The sequence below is a fragment of the Hyperoodon ampullatus genome (genome assembly GCF_949752795.1).
Source record: "Hyperoodon ampullatus genome assembly, chromosome: 8".
Classification (NCBI taxonomy): domain Eukaryota; kingdom Metazoa; phylum Chordata; class Mammalia; order Artiodactyla; family Ziphiidae; genus Hyperoodon; species Hyperoodon ampullatus.
Window position 1 is genome coordinate 7,418,313 of NC_136921.1, and position 21,729 is coordinate 7,440,041.

Consider the following 21,729-nt stretch of genomic DNA (forward strand, 5'->3'; position numbering starts at 1 on the left):
AGCAACAGGAAAAATCCTGCTCTACACCCTGTGTTGCTTCCATCGCTGTTTTATGTTTCTCCTCTACGTATTTCCCTCCCAATTTTACCTTTTGACTTATAAACTGTGTATCTAGTTTTTAAGAACTTTAAAGCTCAAGCCAGCCATCAGTGATGCTTTATAATCTTACTTAGAATCTTTAGTGGAGGAGCCTGCTAGTCCCCGCATAAACTCAATGCTTAATTTTAGCTTCCCTAGCGGGGTGGCTGTCTTCCTGTTGTAGGGTTGCACTGGTATCCAGTGAGAAGCGGGGAGCTGGGGTTAACTTGAGCTGTCATCTTACCCAAGAGTTCGTTCCGGTCTTCTGAGGATGAAGGATAAATTCCCAAACCCCCCACACATGCCGGAAAGAGAGTGGGAAAGAGCATGTGGAACAGACATCAAGCAATGGGGGAAGGTTCCAGTCTAGGCTGTTCCAGCTCTGAGACCCCGACAAGGGCCTGCCCCTCCAGCAAGTGGTGATATGGCTGGGGCTTCTCATCCTCCACCATTCACTCTCCCTGACTCTCATTTCCCAACTTCTTGCTGCCTGCTTTCACTGAACACCCACTGAAGGGGTGAGGACCGCCAAAGAATGAACCACTTCCTATTGTACTCAGAGCTCTTTGGTTCCTTGAAGAGCTGATTTAAAAATTCCATTGTCAGCAACTTTTCTGTAAAACTAAAGTAAAAGGTTATTTTTTTTCAAGTTTCATTATCTGAAGTTTTTCTGCCTTCCCTTGTGCCTTCCACCACCTGTAGGTGCCACCTGGTGTCCTTTCAGCTGACCCTTTCTTTCTTCCATTGCCCACAGGGATGCTGCTCATTTGTGCTTTGACTTCTGCTCCCTTATGCTTGTTGCTAACTGTTTTTTGCCAGCAGGAATACCTAGTTTGGTTTTTTAGCCTCTGGCTTTCTTCCTCCCTCGTGTTGCAGATTATGTGTGTGTGTGGATTGATGGATGGATAGATAGATAGGTGGATGGATGGATAGATAGATGGATGGATGGCTAGATAGGTAGATGATAGATAGATAGATAGATAGATAATAGATAAGTAAATAAGTAGATGGACAGATAGAGAGTTGCATGTGTGTACATGTCCCACCACTCTCAGGCATTTAAGTACCACCATGTAAAAAAGAAATGCACTCACACTCTCTATACCGCTGTCCAGTTCCCAGGTTTAAAATTAATTTCACTGATTTCTGTTGCATCATCGGGAAAAGGAGTGCTGTTCACACCTGATCTATCACAATCCATTTCATCCTGCACATGAGTTTTGTCGCTGTGTCTAACCCACTTCCCATCTTGTGTGTGTGGCCCGGGCTGCTAGGATGCAGCGCTGATGGTGGCGCAGTGGGAAGCGGGTGGCCCCAGAGGGATGCAGCAGCCTGGCAGCTTTGAGAACACTCTTTATCTCACGGTGTTCTAGTGTTCTTGCCTCTAAAGAGATGGCTGTTTGGATTAGAAACTGTTATTGTTAAGTCGGTGCTCAGTGAGTTGTTACTGTAACTCGTACTCAGCCTTCCAGGTAACTTCTGGTTGGCTCAGCCTCTGTCACGAAGGACCATTTTCAAGTCCAGCTTCCTGCCACGTGTGCCCTCTCTCTGATCTCAGGTCCAATGTCTCCCTCAAACTCCTGCTTCCTTTCCCAGTGTATCAGTTCAACAGCCTTAAAGGAAAACCAGGGTTCATTTTGGCCTTTCTCCCTCTTGAGCCAAAAGAGAGTCAACAAACCCAGTTCGGAAGCTCTGCATCCCATCATGGCCCCGGGCTCGCTCCCTGGCTTCCTTCAGGCCTCTGCCCAAACATGATCTCGGAGAGGCCACCCGACTGAACCTAACCACTCCTGCCCCACCCTGCCCGTCCCCTCCCCGGCCGTTGTTTCTCTACACTTGCCTTTCCCATTCGCCCTGGTCTGGATCTTGGAAGGACTGCCCCCCCCAATCTCCTGAAGCTAAGGCCCATCCCCCGCCCAGTGTGGCCACCACACAGCTGGAGCTTGCTCCCAACTCCCCTTCTCCTGCTGCCTTTCTGATCTGGCCTCTCCGCCACCATTGTTCCCCAATTTCTGAATTTCCACTTCTGATTCTCCCAGGCTCCTGCTCTCCTTGTGTCTCCCATTCCCTTCCTCTCCTCTGTTCCTGCAGAGAACATCAAAACATTCCCAGCGGCATCTCCAGGGTCAGGGCCACAGCCGTCTTCCTCGTGGTTGGCTGCTTTTTCCACGTTTTCTGTAACTGTCAAGTGTTACATTTGGGATTCTCACAGTGAAAGTTGTCCTGACAGCAGAGCGCTTCTGGGGCAGATTTCCTAGCTCCTTCCCTCGCTGGGGCTTTTCTACCAAACCAGAAATTTCACGTGGCTCCTCTGCCACCTAAAATCTTCCTCACTAGCTTTCTTTCTTTGCTCTGGGGAAAGAAAGAAAAGAAAAGGAAAGGAAGGGAAGGGAAGGGAAAGGAGAGGGAAAGAAAGAGAGACGGAGAGAGGGAGGGAGGGAGGAAGGAAGGAAAGAAAGGAGGGAGGGAGGGAGGAAAGGAAAGGGGAAAAAAAGGCCTTTGTCATCTATAGCTCAAGGCAAACACTGCCATTGACCGGGGAGGAGTCTAAGTACCAATTCCAGGACAGGACTGAAATGATGCAGGTGAGCTGGGATGAGCCAGGCCTGCCTCCCTCTTAGGGGCCCCATCTCACCTGGCCCTGGGTCAGCGCATTGAGGCCCTTCCTGTTGTTACGTCACAGCTAAGGGGTCTTCATTCTCCCATCCCTTTCAGGCCACATTTGCCAACCACATTCCCCCGGGCCCCTGCGTGGACGGCTAGCACAGCCCAGAGTCCCAGTGCCCTGCCTCCTCCCTGGAGATGAAGGTGGTCTTCAGTGTGGTCCTGTTGAGAATTTCTCCCAAGTGTTCCTGCCTGGAGCTGCCAGGGTCTCCCCCTGCTTAAGCCCTGCTCGGCTGAGCCCAAGCTCAAGCATAAGGCCCGGCTCCAGGCACGAGCTTGTGCAGCCCTTTAGGAGGTTCTGACTGGCGTGAGAATGAAGCTCCCCCTCCCAGGGTTCCCTGTGATCTGTTCATCATAACCCTCCCTGCAAAGGGCCTTCCACTGGCCTCCTTGCTCACTGCCTCTCTGCCCGGTAGTATTTGTTCCCTTCTGTAGCACCTTTCGCTGCAGGAAGGCAGGACCAGGCCTTACTGGGCCATCCCAGCGCCCAGAGAGACCGTTCAGAGCTGGGGCCCAGCTCTCTCATCTAGAGCCTAGATGTGCTTCATCCCCTGGCCCCTGGGGAGGGCTCTTCCTCCACATCCTCTTGTTTTCCACCATCCCTCCCTCCCCCCACTTCTTTCCCTTGTAAGAGGCAGAAGGGGACAGGGGAGGGACAGCACCTGCTTCAGGCCGCCTCCCCTCTTCCTGCCCCAGCCCCGCTCTCCATCCAGACTTCTGTCTGCCTCTGACCTGTGGCGATGCCGTGCGGACCGGGCCAAAGCGAAGGGCTGAGCGCCCCAGGGCCCCCTCCCACACTTGTCACGGGTGCAGTGGTTTTGCTGCACTAGGACCTTGCTCAAGGCTGGTCCTTGGACTCACAGCCCTGCATCCTGGACCCTACCCTGGACCCCCTGAGTCAGGAGCTGCACTCTAAGAGCCCCTGCACATGAGCGCCTGCGAAGCCCTGGTCTAGAGGATGCGTTTCCTCCTGCCCACCATGCCGTCCTCCGCCCCTCCCCCAGCATCTGGCTGGCGTGGTCACAGCTGGGCTTGCAGTCAGCTCCCCACTCCCCTCCCCCCCCACCTCCTCCCATGGATCCTGACCTCCCAGGCAACTGACTCATACAGGGAGGCCCCTGGCCCTCAGCCCAGTGCTGGGAGGTCTAACAGCAGCTCTTGACTCATGTGCCGGAAGCCACATAGCTAGCATGGACAGAGAAGACTACAAGCTCAGCTCCTGCCTTCATTCACCCAGGCCAGCCTTCAGCCAGTCTTTACAACAGCATCTTTTGACCACATCACAGGTTCGCCCAGCAAACAAGCCAGACAGATGTGGTGCGACATCTGCTGCACCATATACCAGCTGTGCGATCCTGCACAAGTTACCAAAGCTTCCTTATCTATGAATGGTGCTAGTTATCCCATCGACCTCACGGAGGTAATTCATGCATGTTCACTGTTGTAAGCACACATGTTTACAGAGTGCTGTCGTGTGCCCTGCACCAGGAACAGCAGTGAACAAAACAGACCGAGTCCTGTCCTTCTGGAGCTTCCTAACAAGGGAGTGTGGGCAGACGTGGAAATGAAGATGTGTACACCATGCCAGCAGGTGCCAGACATGGGCAACATGGCAGCAATGCTTGATGATGAGTGAATGAACAAATGGATGGATGAATGAATACTGTGCAAATGCAGTTCTGCCACAAGCCCCCCTTCCAATCACAAAGCCACTCCCAAGCACTTCCACCCTGAAGCCACCTGAAACAGTAAGACATGGGGCTTAAAGCTACTGGGAGTTTAAGAAAAACATTAGGAGATGGGGGAGGGCTGTTAGGCTTTCCAGAAATTAATGGATATAGAAGAATTGTAGCGATTGTAAACATATTGCAGATGTAGAACACATTTGCCTGGAATAGGCAGTAATTGAGGTGGAATCAGAGTTGTTTTTCCAGGTCTCACAAATTGTTATGTGTGTGTGCATGTGCGTGTGTGTGTGCGTGTGTGTGGTGTCTTAAGGATGGAATACATTTTCTCAAGGTTTCAGAGCCCCCTCAGTTAAAGAAAATAATAGGGACATTTCAGAGCAATCCCCAGGGTTCTTGTCACCACTCAGAGCTTCCCTCTGAGGGCTCTCTGAGTCTCCCCAGATCACAGAATTTGAGAGTTCCCTAAGGAGCCCCCAAGAACACCCACCCAAAACCATGTTTCCTGGACAGCAAACTGAGGCCCTGACTTGCCCAGTGGAAGTAGGTGATTACAGGCAGCAGGAAAAGGAGATTTGCACCCAAGTCCCCTGACTCCCAGACAAGTGCCCTTCACAATATATTGTGTTGGCTTCCATGAATTCACAACCCTGGCGATCATTACTGTTGCAACCGGGCTGGGTGGCAAATTCTTCACACCAGCCAAAGGAAGCCAGACGCCAAAGGCTGTAGTTCCATCTACACAACAGTCATGAAAAGGCAAACTGGAGGAACAGATACAGATCGGTGGTCGCCAGGGGCTGGGGGCAGGGGAGGGGCTGGCCACAGCGGGGCACAAGAGAACGTTGGGGTGATTGAATGTCCTGTATCTCAACTGTGGTGACATGAACTGTATGTGTTCATCAAAACTCAGAACCATACACTTAACAAAGGCACATTCTACTGTATATAAATTATACCTTAATTTCTTTAAAGCAGCCTAAAATAATAATGGTGATGATATGATCATAATAATAACCTTGAATGCCAAAAAAACAGTACGTGTTCAGGGCCGCAACATGGTAGGGCCTTCGAGATACCCCATGGTCAGATCAGGGGATGCCCTGTTTGTAACAGTCAGGCAGCCTCAGCCAAGGATTTCCAACTGCAGACTTTCCTCCTGGGAGGTTTTCCAACTGCTCGTCCCTGAAACCAGTGTGCTCCAATCCCAGGCTGGCTTCACTCCCACCCCACACCGGCCCGCCCAGTCACCCTGGTCCGCCACTGCCACTGGGACGGCCCCCTCCCTGCTCGTCCCCAAACCACCTTGAGTCAACGATTCTGTCATTCCTCTCACACATCTTCCGCATCCCCGCCCCCATCTGCTATACCTGGGTGATACACCTGTGCGACGCCTCCCAGCCCTGCCTGCCCGGAGCTTCCAGGATCCCACTCCCTCCTCACCCACAGTCCTCGAGGATGCGGTAGGAACTCCCCAATCCAGTTCAGAGACCTCCTCAGACTGGCCCCAACACATAATTCACTCCTGCATTACCTGCCCACAGGATCCCTGCCCACGTACTGCCCCCAGATCAGTTCTAAGCTGAGAACAGCCTCAGTATCAGAGTCTGAACCCAGCTTGGAGGCCCAGAGGGCAAGGGAAAAGAGAAGATGTCAGGGGCACAGGTCAGAGTCACTGAACCCTAAAATCCCAACAGTCTCTGTCTGGACACCTGCAGGGATGGGGAATTCACTGCTACCTTCGGACAGCTCTGGAATCCAAAGCTGAAGCCTGTCCTCACCCATGGTCCTAACTGCACACTCTCCTGTCCCATGCCCGAGAGGGTGTGTGTGTGACGACCCTGCCCTCGTCACTCCTGGGTCTTCTCTGCCCGTCCACCCAGCCCCCTTTTGGATGGGCAGGTTCTCACCAGAGCATAGAGCAGGGGGGTCCCCCACTCATCTGGCCAGGACAGCATCCTCCCAATCTCTCTCGTTCCACAACGTGATCCAAAAACAGTTTAGCTTTTTTTTGTAGTTACATCTCCTCGCTGACTCAGGTTAAACCTGCTTTCAATGAAAATCGCCCACCCTGCCCACTAGCTGTGGGTTCCTTGTCGTGTTTGTAACACGCAATGTCCTCCCAGGTGCTCCTGGGAGGGGTGTCCTATTAATTGTCCAGCAACCTAAATGTGACCTTCTTAGTCACTGCGCTCTCCTTTCTGGCCACCAGAAATTGCAGGCTGACTCTCCAAGGGAAGTCTGGATTAGCCAGCAGGATAGGACCTGTCCAACAGATCCCATAGCGCATACCCAGCGTTTATGGATCAGGACATGGATGCTGGATGCTGGGACTACAGGAGCTTGCTGGGGTCACACCGCTGACCTTGACAGTGAAGGAGCTTCCCAGGCCCCCACAAGCCTGGCAGTGCCCCTGCCCCCAACCAAGCTGCCTCAGGGCAGGACCCTGTCTTAATGCTTCTCAATCTCGAACACCTTAATGCTCGGTTCTCTAGGCTGATTATTCTTGGGCAGGTCATTAATCGAACACCACCAGACCTGCAGGCAGGGAGGACAGGAGGCAACGTCCCAGGGTGAACCTTCTGCCCTGCGTCCTTACGTAGCTGGTTCTAGGAACCAGAATGGTCTTGGATCCTCAAATGTCTCCTGACCAGAAAGTCTGAATTCCTACCTCAGATAAACAAGGATGTTCTCTGCCTGGGGGTGGGGGAAGCCCACGCCCCTCCTGAATATTCTACAATCACCTGACCAACTGCCCTGAAATCCTGGTGTGTGTTCTGCCTGGGGTTGGGGGGAAGGGGTGGGTTTGAGCACTCACCCATGGGGAACTCCACAGGCGGGGCTTGGGGTAGCCAGGGCACCTGGCTGTAAGTAGAGGCGTGCAGTGGGAAAGCGGGGTGTGCTGTCAAGTCCAGGACCCATTCTTTCTGTTTTGCACAAGAAAGCAGAGACAGAAGACGTGGTTCTTCATGTGGCTCTTTCCTGAGTCTCTAAGCCCTTTGAAAACATGATAGTGGTTCTGGACCCGTAATCAAGAAGAACGTATACACACACACAGCCTCTGCACACAGTTTGCATCCCCCCTAAGCCTCCACAGAACCCACGGGACCCGAGGTTCTAAGTGGGTGGGGAGCCACAAAGAATTCCTAGCTTGGCTCCCCTGTCTGGCAGCCCCCTACCGGCTTACACCTCGTTCGAAGGACGCACATGGTTCACTCCACTCTAAGACCCCTACCCTAGAATAAGGCCTGTGTTGGGAGGAAAAAGGGGTTTGCCCAGCAGTCCTGGTGTGTTCCTAATACACCCCTTTTTCCTATGAAATGTGTCCTGGTTCAGATGCTATATCTTCTATGGTCACCCCAGAGGGAGGTAACCATTCTCTTACTCCAATCCCTGGGATAGCTGTGGGATGCGGGAGGGCTTGTCCTTCCTGCAGCAGCCATACAACATCATCCTATCAGAGATGCCATTAAGCCACCAACCAGACTGGACCCTCAGTGGACGGCAAGAGGTTTGTCCTCGCAGGGTTTAAGACCTCCAATTTCTAAAAAGGGAACCCTCCTACACTGTTGGCGGGAATGTAAGTTGGTATAGCCACTATGGAAACAGTATGGTGGTTCCTCATTACCATATGATCCAGCAATCCCACTCCTGGGCATATATGCAGACAAAACCCTAATCCAAAAAGATACATGTGCCCCTATGTTCATAGCAGCACAATTCACCATAGCCAAGACATGGAAACAACCTAAATGCCCACCAACAGATGAATGGATAAAGAAGATGTGGTATATATACACAATGGAATACTACTCAGCCATAAAAAAGAACAAAATAATGCCATTTGCAGCAACATGGATGCAGCTAGAGGTTATCATACGAAGTGAAGTAAGTCAGAAAGAGAAAGACAAACACCATATGGTATCACTTATACGTGGAATCTAAAATATGACACAAATGAACCTACCTATGAAACAGAAACAGACTTAACGGTCATAGAGAACAGACTTGTGTTTGCCAAGGGGGAGGCGGTTGGGGGAGGGATGGAGTGGGAGGTTGGGGTCAGCAGATGTAAGTTATTGTACGTGGAATGGATAAACAACAAGGTCCTACTGTATACCACAGGGAACTATATTCAATATCCTATGATGAACCAGAATGGAAAAGAATATAAAAAAAAAGAATGTATATATGCACAACTGAATCACTTTTCTGTACAGCAGAAATTAACACAACATTGTAAATCAACTATACTTCAATTAAAAAATAAATAATAATTTAAAAAAAGACTTCCCATCTCTAAATTTCCTGTCCTGGGACCTGTCACTCTCTGACAGCCCTTCCTATTCTTTCCACGACTCTTTCTTTTTGTGGCCATACGTCTTCCTCTCCCTTGCTTTGGTTTCCTGGAGTTCCCCTCACCATTTTTGCTACCCTCTCTTGACTTACTCAGCAAATGTTTACAGTACTTGAAAGTTAGTTACACAAGCCACTTTCAGCATTTTCCCCACAAGTGTCGCCTCTGAATAGAATTAACAAACCTCATTTATAAAATGATACATGAATGCATCCAAATTGCAGTGGTTAAACTGTAATTTTCATTGACAAAGATGTGGTCTCTGGGATGCACAGATTATTTCAAATTTCCTCACATCTGAATGGGAGTGGAATTCCATACTCTGAATGGCATCTTGAGCCTGATGGCAGTGACTGAAAACTGTTCTCTTTCTATTCTAGAGTACTCAAAACCAGGGACAACTGAGAGAGGTTATTGTTCTCCAGTCATCCTGCTGAGAAACAATTGGACTTATTTCCATGGAGACCAGGGACTCTGCGGATTTGGGAAAGCCCCAGAAGAAATCAGTGAGTGGTTCATGGGAGATTGATGAGCTGGCCAGTGTGAGACCTGAGGTCCTCTCAGAAGAGAGGACGCCCCATGACGACCAGGAGATGCAAGACAAAGCACCCCATTACTACAGCCCTATCCAGAGAAACTCCATCTTCAATCGCACAGTGAGACACAAAAGCAAAGGCAAAGCCAGAGGCACTCCCGAACAGAACTGTGGACACCTGGCAGGTCAGTACCAGGGACGACTGTCACAGCTGCTCCTTGACAGCCAGTTGGAGTCACTGGGGCTGAAAGGCCCACCTAAATGAAAGGAGAATAAAAGGCACTGAAAATGAACAAGGACAGGTTCAATAAGGTGGAACATTTTGAAGCCCTTATCCAAAGAATTCAAATTCCCCCAATAAGATGATGTGGATACTTCAGGAGAAAGTGTTGACCCAAGTGATACAATAAGACTGGCTTCTCTTAAAAGAGCCGTCTTGTTCCAGGACTCAGCAAACCCCCCAGACTCCATGCATTCTAGAAGGGAGACTTGCAGTTGTCTATGTGTAAGGATATCTGGGAACATGAGTTTCTCTCCTAACGTGAGGTTCTATCCTGTTCTCTCACCATCACCACGATAGCTAGAGTTTCTGTTGTCCTGAAAATATGAGAGATTAATACCGTGGGAATAGCTTTGCAGCAGGATCCCTTAATCTTTTAAACCAGTTCCTAGCACATTTTATCTGCTCAAAGCACATCTGTTGAGCAGAATAGGACCAGAAACGTTTACAAACTGGGGTTGTCAGAGCTGAGCCTCCTTCCCCTGTGACTTGCCCACGTGGCTGAGTGGGCAGCATGCTGGGGCTGTGGACCGTGTGACAGTTTCTTAGCCCCTGGGGTACGGCAGCTGTCACTGGACAGATAGCACGCTGTCCTGTGTGTGCTGGGGAGACATTAACTGGTTCAAAAACTTTCATTAAACTCTATCTAGTAGCCTTTTGCCACATGTTAAACCACCCTTTTTTTACATTAAAAAGTAAACAGAAATGAGTAAAATTCATTCTAACAATGCATTCTATTTAACCCAATACATCCAAAATATTATAATTTTATCCTATAGTCAACATAAAGACGGGACAACAATATTTATTATTTCTCTTGATTCTGGGGGTTGATTGGGTGGCTCCTCTGTCTGGGCCACTATGTCTGACCTCTGCAGTGAGTTGGTGGCTCATCTGGGGTTGGAAGGTCAAGGACAGCCTCTCTGGCCGCTAGTGAGCTGGCTGGTCCACGAGGGCCTCACCTGGACTGTTTGTCTCTGCTCCACGTGTTGCTCATTCTCCAGGAGGCTAGCTCGGGCTTGTCCACATGGCAGCAGGGCTCCCGGAGAGCAGGAGCAGAAGGCCTCCAGGTCTTGAGACCCGGGGTCAGAGCCTGCACAGTCACTTCTACCACATTCTGTCTGTCCAAGCAGCTCACAGGTCCAGTCCACATAAAAGCAGATGGAGAAATCAACTCCACTGCTTGATGCGAAGAGCAGAAAAGAAAGCGTGGTTGTCTGCCACCCACCACGAACAGAGAATTTTGTGTTGAGTACCGTGCGAAGCCAGAGAAATACAACAATGGGAACACTATAGTCATGGGAGCAGGGTGGTTGGTACATTATATTACTCTCTCAACTTCTGTGTATGTTTGAAAATGTCCATAAGAGTTAAAAGCACACACACATGAATAAGTGGGAGTCTCCGCCCTTGAGAAACCCCAAAATATTGTAATTATGTCATTTTACTGCAAGCAATGCGGCAAAGTTTATAAGAGAGGTAAAGGCAAAAAACTAGACCCTCTGGAAGGGTTAGGAATGATTCCCCCAAAGAAGTTGATATTTTAGGTAAGCGCTGAAGGATGCATTAGGACATGGCCAGAAAGAACAGCAGCTAACTTGGCTGAGCACTTGTGGGTACTTATTGGCTAAGATAGGCAGGCATTTCAAGGCAGTTCTTACCATACCCATTTTACAGATTAAAAAAAATAACCAAGGCCCTGAGAAACGGAGTCACTTACCCCAAATCACACAGCTAGTGAGTGGTATGGCTTGATCTAGAGTTCAGATTCTTCTGATCCCAGAACCTGTGCAGATGGAGAAAGGGGTTAGAGCAGCTCTGTCCAGCAGAAATGTAATGCAAGCCACATACGTCGTTTAAAATTTTTTTACATTAAAAAGTAAACAGAAATGAATAAAATTCATTCTAACAATGCATTCTATTTAACCCAATACATCCAAAATATTATAATTTTATCCTATAGTCAATAATCGATATAAAAATTAGTAATAAGATATTTTACAGTCTTTTTGTGGTACTGTTTTTGAAATCTGTTGAGTATTTTATATTTATAGTCTCTCTCAATTTGCATACTAAATTTTCATTGGAAATTCTTGATCTGGATTTAGATTTCATAAAATGCGTGGTCAAAGAAGTAGTTTACAGCCAGAGAAGTTATTAAATGTACAGCCAGAAAAGTTAATCAAAGTAGAAACAATCCCCAGATTACTCCAAGTATCCTCAAAAGTTTTCCAATAATGAAACTATCAGTTTTTACATTTAAGTTTAAATTAACTTGGGCTTCCCTGGTGGCACAGTGGTTGAGAGTCCGCCTGCCAATGCAGGGGACATGGGTTCGTGCCCCGGTTCGGGAAGATCCCACATGCCGCGGAGCGGCTAGGCCCGTGAGCCATGGCCGCTGAGCCTGCGTGTCCGGAGCCTGTGCTCCGCAACGGGAGAGGCCACAACAGTGAGAGGCCCGGTTACCAAAAAATAAAATTAAATAAATAAATAAATTTAAATTAACTTAAGTTTTTAAAACATGAAGAATTTACTTTAGTCACATGAGCCACATTTCAAGTGTGTAATAGCCCCACGTGGTTAGTGGCTACCCCATCGGACCTTGCAGGGTTAGAGCATTGAAAGCAGAGAGAAAAGCAGAATCAGCTGCCCAAAGTCGGGGCTGGGGGACTTTCTGAGCAGGAGAAAAGGTGGGTGTGGGGCTCTGTCTGAGATGAGGCTGGAGAGGGAAACGGGGTTGATGGGGAGAGAGCCTCAAGTTTGTTGCCTCCAAGACGAGTGGAGGCTGCCGACGCCAGTGTAGACACACAGGCCACGGCATGCCCTGCCACAGCCAAAGATGCCATTTATGTTCAGACCATAAATATTCTCATCAGGCTCGCAGTTTTATTTGTAAAGTGACTTCCTCATTTCAGCTCCCCGGAGGTAACTCTCAAGGCAGCCCAGCATCCCCTGATCCAGGGTCCAAGGAGAAAACACTGTTCTGCTGAGGAGGCCACTCAGCACCAGGCTTCTCCCGTCCACCCCTAACAAGGAAAGAAGGCTGGCGCTCTGGGTTCACGGTTTGTGATCTGGGTCTGGAAAGTGAGGACAGTCCCCGTCTCATCTGCTAAGGGGTGTCCTTTCAAAGTCATACGAGAACATTAACTAACAACACCACCTACGGTTGATCTGACACTCTAGGGCAGGTGACTTATTATTTAATATCTATTAGGACTCAGAAATTGTAAAGCCAGATGTTAAAAAACTGATAAGTTGCAAATGATTTTTGTCCAGTAGAAATGATAACACCAGTGGTTATGGTTCTATTGTCCTCTAAGACATTAACCAGGTTTGTATTCAAGTTTTCAAGCTCATTTCTGATTTTCTTTTTTCCGCTATACATGCACGTATGGATGGATGTGTGTATGGATGTATGTGTGGCTATGAAGTTTCTTGTACCAGAATTATGATTTTCATAGTGATGGCATTGCAGGTCACTGAATACAGCACAAAAAGTGGCAAATTCCCCTTCGGGGGCATGAGAGGAAGGACACCCCTCTTCACTCCACTTCCTTCCCCTCTCAGGGTGACAGTTGCTACTGTCCTAGTCTCATAGAGAGAATTGCCTGAAAAGGAGAGATGAGATGCACATTCCTAACTCCCTACATTTCTCACATGTCACAGATTCACTGGAAAATGGGAACTCTGGAAATGAGCCCCTGAACTTGAATTTCCCCCAGAGCAGAACTCGACCCTGGAGAATACCAACACGGACAGACCAAGGAGCCAAGAGAGCAAGGTGAGAGACAACAAATCACGAGGGGTCGGCTCATGAAACAATGTCAGAGGGTCATTCTGCAGAGTCTTGACGGGGCTACAAGGGTGTCTTGTGTTTAAAAAATAATAATAACTTTTAGTTGTTCATGTTTTTAAAAACTCCATTTTTTGTTTTTAGATTCCATATATATGCATTAGCATAAGGTATTTGTTTTTCTCTTTCTTTTTTTTTTGTTTTACATCTTTATTGGAGTATAATTGCTTTACAATGGTGTGTTAGTTTCTGCTGTATAACAAAGTGAATCAGTTATACATATACATATGTTCCCATATCTCTTCCCTCTTGCGTCTCCCTCCCTCCCACCCTCCCTATCCCACCCCTCTAGGTGGTCACAAAGCACCGAGTGTTTTTCTCTTTCTGACTTACTTCACTCTGTATGACAGACTCTAGGTTCATCCACCTCACTACAAATAACTCTATTTCATTTCTTTTTATGGCTTTTAATATTCCATTGCATATATGACCTAGAGAGGTGGGATAGGGAGGGTGGGAAGGAGGCTCAAGAGGGAGGGGATATGGGGATATATGTATGCATATGGCTGATTCACTTTGTTGTGCAACAGAAACTAACACAGTATTGTGAAGCAATTATACTCCAGTAAAGATCTATTAAAAATAAATAAATAAATAAATCACCCTCAGAGCTCTGAGTAGTGCCTCAGTTTAAAAAAAAAAAAAAACAAAACTCCACAATTTCCTTTAAAAAAAATAAATAGCTCCACTGTTACTCTCCTAGTCACAAAACTAGGAAACTTTAGATACTAAACACATGAAGAAGTAGAAAAGAAAAATCACTGCATCACCACCACCCAGAGGTTTTTATGTGTTGTAACTGTTTTGTCTTTTTTTCTATATGTTTTATGCATATTTTCTCTTCATAAAATGGGATCTTATATACATGCCATCTTGAAACCTACTTAACAATACAGGCAAACTTCAGAGATGTTGAGGGTTTGGTTCCAGATCATCACAATAAAGTGAATCTTGCAGCAGAGCAAGTAGCATGAATTTTTTGGTTTCCCAGTGCATATAAAAGTTATATTTACACTAAACTGTGGTCTATTAAGTGTGCAATAGCATTATGTCTAAAAAATATACATACTTTAATTTAAAAATACTTTACTGCTAAAAAATCCTTACCATCATCTCACAACACAGGGTTGCTACAAAGCTTCAATTTGTAAAAGAAAAAAAAAAACCTACCCAATATCTGTGAAGCACAGTGAAGAAAAGTGCGATAAAACAAAGTATTCCTGTATATCATGTCACTAAATATTTTTCTACATCATGATTTAATGGCTATAAAATTATCTATAGAATGGTTGGATTGTGATTAATTAATCATGCTCCTGTTGTTTGAATGCTTGGATATTTTATCAGTTAGGACTGAATTTAGCTGCTTGTAACCAAAAAACCCAAATAACACAGCCTAACAAGGCAGAGGTCTATTTGGTTCTCGTGTGAAAGAAATCTGGAGGATTGTGACAGCAGCTTCTCACGCCATCAGGGACCCAGGCTCTTTCTAGCCCCTTCTCTGCCATCTGTCAAAATGACTGCCAGAGCTCCAGCCATCAGAGCCTCAGTTTAGGTGGAGGGAAGGAGAAAAGCAGAGGACAGGGGGACACATGCCAGCCTCGTCTGCCCTCCTTTAAGGAGTTTCCCTGAAGCCTACTCAACAATTAGTGGCCAAACTGGGTCTTATTGGTCAAAACTGGGTCACACGGCCACCTCCACCTGTAAGGAAGCTGAGAAATGTGTGTTGTTTTAAAATCAGGTCTGTTTCTGCCCCCGAATAAATTGGTTCCATAGGAGAGAAGAAAGGGGAGTGGATACAAGGGAAGCGGCAGCAATCTCTGACCTGAGGGCATTTCACATTTTTGCTATTTTTTAAGCCACACTATGATAAATATCACTGTGACAAAATCCTGAAGCCAATCCCTCATTATTTCCTTAAGTTAAATTCCTAGAAACTTCACACTCTACGAAACATTATGAGAAATAATGTTCCCATATCTGCACTGGGGAAGCATGGACTGGGCCACCTGTCCCACCAAGAGGTGTGAGGCACCCCTTTGCTTCTGACATTACTTTGCCCATAGGGCCTTGATTTATATAGAGATATAGTAACAAGGACCTATTTTACTTACATGTAATTATATGTTAGGGGCAACTGCTTCCTGTTGTGTCTGATTTGGCTCTGATAAATCTCAGGAACCAAACACAACACAATCAATGTCCGACCATCTATACAGGATACTCCAAGAGAAAATGAGGTCACCCTTGTCGAGGGGTAACAGGGGTGATGGTACAAGTATTTGACAAGCAGGACCCAGCGCTGGAGCAAGGGTCCCAAAAGGGCAGAGGAGGGGCCCTTGGGAGCAGTGGTTCTGGACAATGGCTATTTCCCAATCAGCACATAAATGTTTTCATATCTTAACACTCAATAAAAAAAAAAAAAAAAAAAAAAAAAACGGGGTAGGAGTGAGGAGAGTGGCTGCTGGGTTTTGTTTGGAGGGAATTGTTGGGGTGCCCTGAGTTGTCCACTTCTCCCCAAGGGGGGCTCCTCCTTGTATCTGTAAGGGTTCCCCAGAGAAACAGAGCCAACAAGATATGGAGAGAGACAAAGAGAGAGAGAGGGAGAGAGGAAGACAGAGAGAGATAGAGGAAGAGAGAGGGAGAGATTCATTTCAAGGGACTGGCTCCCACAACTGTGGAGGCCTGTTGAGTCCAAAATCTGCAGGGTGGGCCGGCAGCTGGGGACTCAAGGAAGAGTTGTCATTTGAGTCCATAGGCTGCTGCTGGCACAATCTCTTTTTACTCCGGTGAGGTTAGTCTTTATTCTATTAAGACCTCCAACTCTTTGGATGAGGCCCACTCACATTAAGGAGGGTCCTCTGCTTTGCTCAGAGTCCACTGATTTAAGTGTTAATCTCATCCAGAAAATACCTTCATAAAAACATGCAGAATAATATGACCAAATATCTGAGCATCATGGCCCAGCCAAATGGATAATCAAATTAACCATTACACCTCTCACCTTAACCCTGGTGAGGGGGGGCTTCAAGAGAGGGAGGGTTTGGAAATTTCAAATCTGGGGGATACAAAGACTGGAAGCATCTAGAGGTGAGCTGGCTGACAGCCTGCATGGGAGGCGACGGGAACAGGGCTGAGCAGGGAGTGAGGGGCCTCTACACCAAAGGCGAGGCAGAGGGGTGCGTTTTCTTGAAAGCAAGTGTGGAGCTCAAGGAAAGGAACCAGCTCTGAACCACTTTGAAAAGAACTCCACCCCTTTGTGACCACCTAGAGGGGTGGGATAGGGAGGGTGGGAGGGAGGCAGACACAAGAGAGAAGAGATATGGGAACATGTGTATATGTATAACTGATTCACTTTGTTATACAGCAGAAACTAACACACCATTGTAAAGCAACTATACTCCAATAAAGATGTTTAAAAAAAAAAAAGAACTCCACTCAAAAGACTTCCTGCTAGGGGCCAGGTGGACCTTGGCAGAAAGTGGCTGCAGAAATGTGGGGTGTCATAAGTGGCCAGCTTGAGAGCTTTGCACATGCCCCAAAACTGCAGTCAGAGACCCCTGGCAAGGTATCTCTGAGGAGCCCCTACAATTGCCCCACTCTGAGGGCCCAAAGTGCAGCTAGGGGGACAGGGAGAAGACAGCATGAAGCAGAGTCTTCCCAGCTGTGGGAGGCCTGGATGGGGAGAAGGAGTTGGAGTTTTGAAATAGCTTTCAGGTGCACTTTTTATACCCAGCAAAAGAGGCCATTTGTTTATAAGCTAAGAGTGACCGGAAAAACTTTGCATGTGGTCTGCCTGAGATTTCACCCAAGGCTGGGCAGGCAGTACCAACTCACAGAGCAGGCTGAAGTGGGGAGTCGAGGGGAAGATGAGAGCCCTTTCTGTCTGCTCCCCACTGAGTTAGTTTGGCTCACAGAAGTCACCTGTGCTTCCTTCCGTCTTGGGCTTAGTGAGGACAGAGGTTTGGGGGAGCATATCTAGGTCAGTCTCAGGAGTCCCAATGTGACACTTGTTTCTATTATATTTACTGAGCTGGATTTCTATGGCCAGGCAGGTCACAATGTACCTATGGAAAAGCTTTCTAGTCAAAAACCTCCTGCTGGGCTGTCAGGGTCCCACAGCTTTGAGTTACTGCTTTTATAGGTAAAGTTCCAAATATGAGTTTCTCCTGGGAACCATTACCATTCTACAGTTAATGAACCACCACATCAATATTTGCTTGACATGAGACATCTGGGCTACTATTAGTGGGTGCCATCCATCCTCTTCCACTCACTACTCCTCATTTCCCCAGCACCTTGGCATTCAGAGGCTCAGATCTTTATTTGTGTAAAGTAATTTTAATCTCTGCTCTTGCACATTGCTTGTGTCCCTATCTTTATATACTGTGTGCCTCATGTAAAGTGCCATGGTTGACTCTGAGCATCTCTTGTTCAGTTTCCATGGTCACTTTCCCAATGCTGTTAGTCATCCATTCCTGTTGAAATCCCCTTTGCTCTAAGCCAGGAAAATAATTCTCTACCTCCTTGCTGATTTGTGTGTATAAATGCAAGATTCTGATCTAAATTTGACCCCCCCCAAAAAAAAGGAAAAAAAAGAGAACCCTACATTGTACAAAGACTGGAAACAATTGAAGAAGGACTAGAGTGTTATGCTGGGCCCCAAATATTTTACCCCTCTTTTTTGCAATTGTCACTATAGTAAATGTTTTCATAAAGGCAATTTTAATAGTACTTATTGAAGGAAATTTTACATTACAACAAGATGTACAAATCTTGGATATATAGCTTGATGAATGCATTAGTCAGGTTGGGCTGTCACAACAAAATACCATAGACTGATGCTTAGACAACAGAAATTTGTTTCTCACAGTTCTGGAGGCCAGAAGTCCTAGATCAAGGTACAAGCATGGTCGGGTTCTGGCTTGCAGATAGTCACCTTCTTGCTGTGTATTCACACAGTGGAGAGGGAAAGTGAGCTCTGGTCTTTTCCTCTTCATGGGGCCCCACCCTCCCAAAGACCCCATCTCCAAATACCATCACACTGCGGGTTAGGGCTTCAACATATGAATTTGGGTCGGGGTGGGGATACAATTCACTCCATAGACACGAACGTTTACATACATATACACCCACTTGACCATCAACCAGACCAATATCTAGAACATTAGCCATGAAGCTAAGACCCTTTTCCTATTAATACCTATCCCTCTCAGACAGAACCATCTTCTGATTTCTATCACAGTTAGATTAATTTTGCTGGCTCATGAACTTCATTAAAATGGGATCACACAGTGTGTCATCTATAGTGTCTCTCTTACTTTGCTCAACATAATATTTGAGATTCATCAATGTGTGTCTATCAGATTGTTCTTTTTATTGCTGAGAAGTATTACCACAATTTGCTTATCCATCCTTATGTTGATGACTATTTGGATTATTTCTGGTTTCAACTAATATAAAGTTGCTACGAATGTTCTTAGACAAGTCTTTTTGTGGATGTATGTACTCATTTCTCCAGAGTGTGTACTCAGGAGTGGAAGTGTTGGGTCTTAGGATAGGTGTTTATTTAATGTTATTAGAAACAGCCAAGTAATTTCTCAAAAGGATTGAGTATTTTACACTGCTACTTTACACTCCTATCAGCAAGATATCAAAGTTCTGCTTGCTCTAGATCCTCACCAATGCTTGGAATTGTCAATCTTTGTAACTGTATCCACTCTAATATACACAGTTTCTCACTGTGATTTTAATTTGTATTTCCCTAATGACTCATGATGTTGAGTACCTTTTCATATGTTTGTTGGCCATTCATGTATCTTCTTCTGTGAAGTTCTTATTCAACTCTTTTGCCCATTTACTATTTTTTTTTAATTTGTAAGATTCCTTATGTATCTTGACCACAAATCCTTGGTCAGATAAATGAATTGCAAATATGTTCTACCAGTCTGTGGCTTGTCTTTTAATTTTCCTGTTTTTAAAGAGCAGAAATTTTGGGCTTCCCTGGTGGCGCAGTGATTGAGAGTCCGCCTGCCAATGCAGGGGACACGGGTTCGTGCCCCGGTCCGGGAAGATCCCACATGCTGCGGAGCGGCTGGGCCCATGAGCCATGGCCGCTGAGCCTGCGCGTCCAGAGCCTGTGCTCTGCCACGGGAGCGGCCACAACAGTGAGAGGCCCGCGTACCGCAAAAAAAAAAAAAAAAAAAAAAAAAGAGCAGAAATTTTGACGAAGACTAACATCAATTTTTTTCTTTTATTGTTTGCCCTTTTCCATTCTAAGAAAGATTTGACTACTTCAAAGATAGTGTCCTATGCTTTTCGTATGGATGTTTTATACTTTTAGCTTTCACATGTAGGTCTATGGTCCATATGGCTATCCAGTTGCTCTGGCATCATTTATTAAAAAGACCTTCTGTTTCCCCCGATGAATTGCATTGGTGTTTTGTTTGGTTTTGATTTTGTTTTTCCAAAAATCCACTGATTGCAGACGCATGGGTCTTTTCTGGACTTCTATTCCGTTTCATTGATCTAATTGTCTTTCCTTATGCCAATATTACACTGCTTAAATACTGTAGCTTTATGCTAAGTTTTAAAATCTAGTAGCGTAAACCCTCCTACTTTATTCTTTTTTAAGACTGTCTTGGCTATTTTAAGTCCTTTGCATTTCCATATAAATTTTAGAATCAGTTTGTCAATTTATATTCTGAAAAAAAGTCTGCTAGGATTTTGGTTAAGATTGCATTATCTCTATAGACAAAGTTGGAGATTACTGACACCTGAAGACTGAACAATTTAAGGTACCAATCTATGAACATGTCCTAATTTTCCATTTATTTAGATACTCCTTAAATTAATCCAGCAAAGATTTTATAGTATACTATAGAAGATTTACACATATTTTAATTATATTTGTTCCTATGCATTGAATGGTTTTCATCCTATTTTAAATGTCTGTGTTTTGTAATTTCATTTTTCAATTGTTGATTGGTAGTATGTATAAATACAATTAATTTCTGCATGTTCACCCAGTATCCTGTGACCTTGATGAGTTCAACTGTAGTTCTGTTTGTGTATTCCTTTGGATTCTCCACACACACAATCCTGTCTTCTGTGAATAAAGATAGTTTTAATTCTTTCTTTCCAATCATCATGCCTTCTATTTGTTTTTTCTTGTCTTATTGCACTGGTGAGGACTTCCATTATGATATTGAAAGAAGTAGTGAGAGTAGGAGTCCTTATCTCATTCCCTGGTCACAGTTGCTTTGATTGCAAAGATCAGAGCCTACTCAAATTTGTTCAAGTAAAAGAGACATGTGGTAATGATGCTGGAATCCCAAAGAAACCAAATAAAAGAGATGAAGCCCAACTCTATAGGAAGGGAAAAGCCATCAGGAGAGCCACTTTCTCCTTTTCTCAGGGGCCATGGGGCCCACTCCTCTCTGCTCTGTGGACTGATTTATTCTCCTGCTCTCTTCTCAAACCAGCTTCTCCTGCTTGTCACATTGCACATGACCCAAAACGTCAGCCATAGCGGATATGACCTTACAGCTTGGCTCTCCACAACCAATGGGGATTTTTGTGTCTCTAAGACAGAATTTCTAAGGAAAAAAATTCTGGTTGGCCATCCCTGGGTCAGGTGTTTAGCTCTGGACCAATCAGCTAAAAGAATAGGAGGCAGGATTAATGAGGTCATTCCCACTTCAGAGGAAACTGTGTTGGGGAGAATCTTTGAGAAGTATGTTAAGGAGAGCCAGGCACCCAAAATGTATCTCATGTAATTAGAGTCTGGGCTTCCCACACGAGGGAATGCCAAAGGGGTCTTGGCTGAGGTGAGAAGCAGCAGAATGGAAGTTAGAGCTATAGGGGCTGGAGGCTAGATTAGAGGATTAACGTCTTCTGAGACCCAGATGGCCAAGGAACCAGTCCTCTATTTGCTAGAAGTTTGGGTGGTGCTGATATGAAGCATGTGATGTTCTTCTTAGTGGTCAGTGCCTATCCCCAGAGGTTCTAGAATTGTCCGCAGCTCACCCAAGGGTGTCCTGCAAGTCCTCTTCCATATGCCCACAAGCAGGGGGTTCATGGTGCTGCTGGGCAGTGCAGCAGAAGGGGAACACAATTACTATAGACAGATGTGCTAGCAAGAGGAGTACAGGAAGGGAACTAATGTCTGTTGAGTGTCTTTATGTGTACTATCGCTTTAACTTCTCTTACATTATTCCCATCTCACAGATTGGAAAACTAAGACTCAAAGTTAGTAAGTAGCCTGAGGTGGCACAG

General features: G+C 46.1%; 1 protein-coding gene across 1 annotated transcript in view; it reads left to right on the forward strand.

Annotated features, from left to right (window-relative positions):
• Positions 1-9,242: 9,242 nt before the first annotated feature.
• The window catches only part of NGEF (neuronal guanine nucleotide exchange factor), a gene marked incomplete at its 5' end in the record, with an annotated part of 83,021 nt that continues 70,534 nt past the window's right edge, over positions 9,243-21,729 (forward strand). Inside the window, 2 exons of the mRNA XM_079710759.1 lie at positions 9,243-9,504; positions 13,266-13,380. Coding sequence (XP_079566885.1) covers positions 9,243-9,504; positions 13,266-13,380 — 377 coding nt within the window. The remainder of the gene's footprint in view (positions 9,505-13,265; positions 13,381-21,729) is intronic.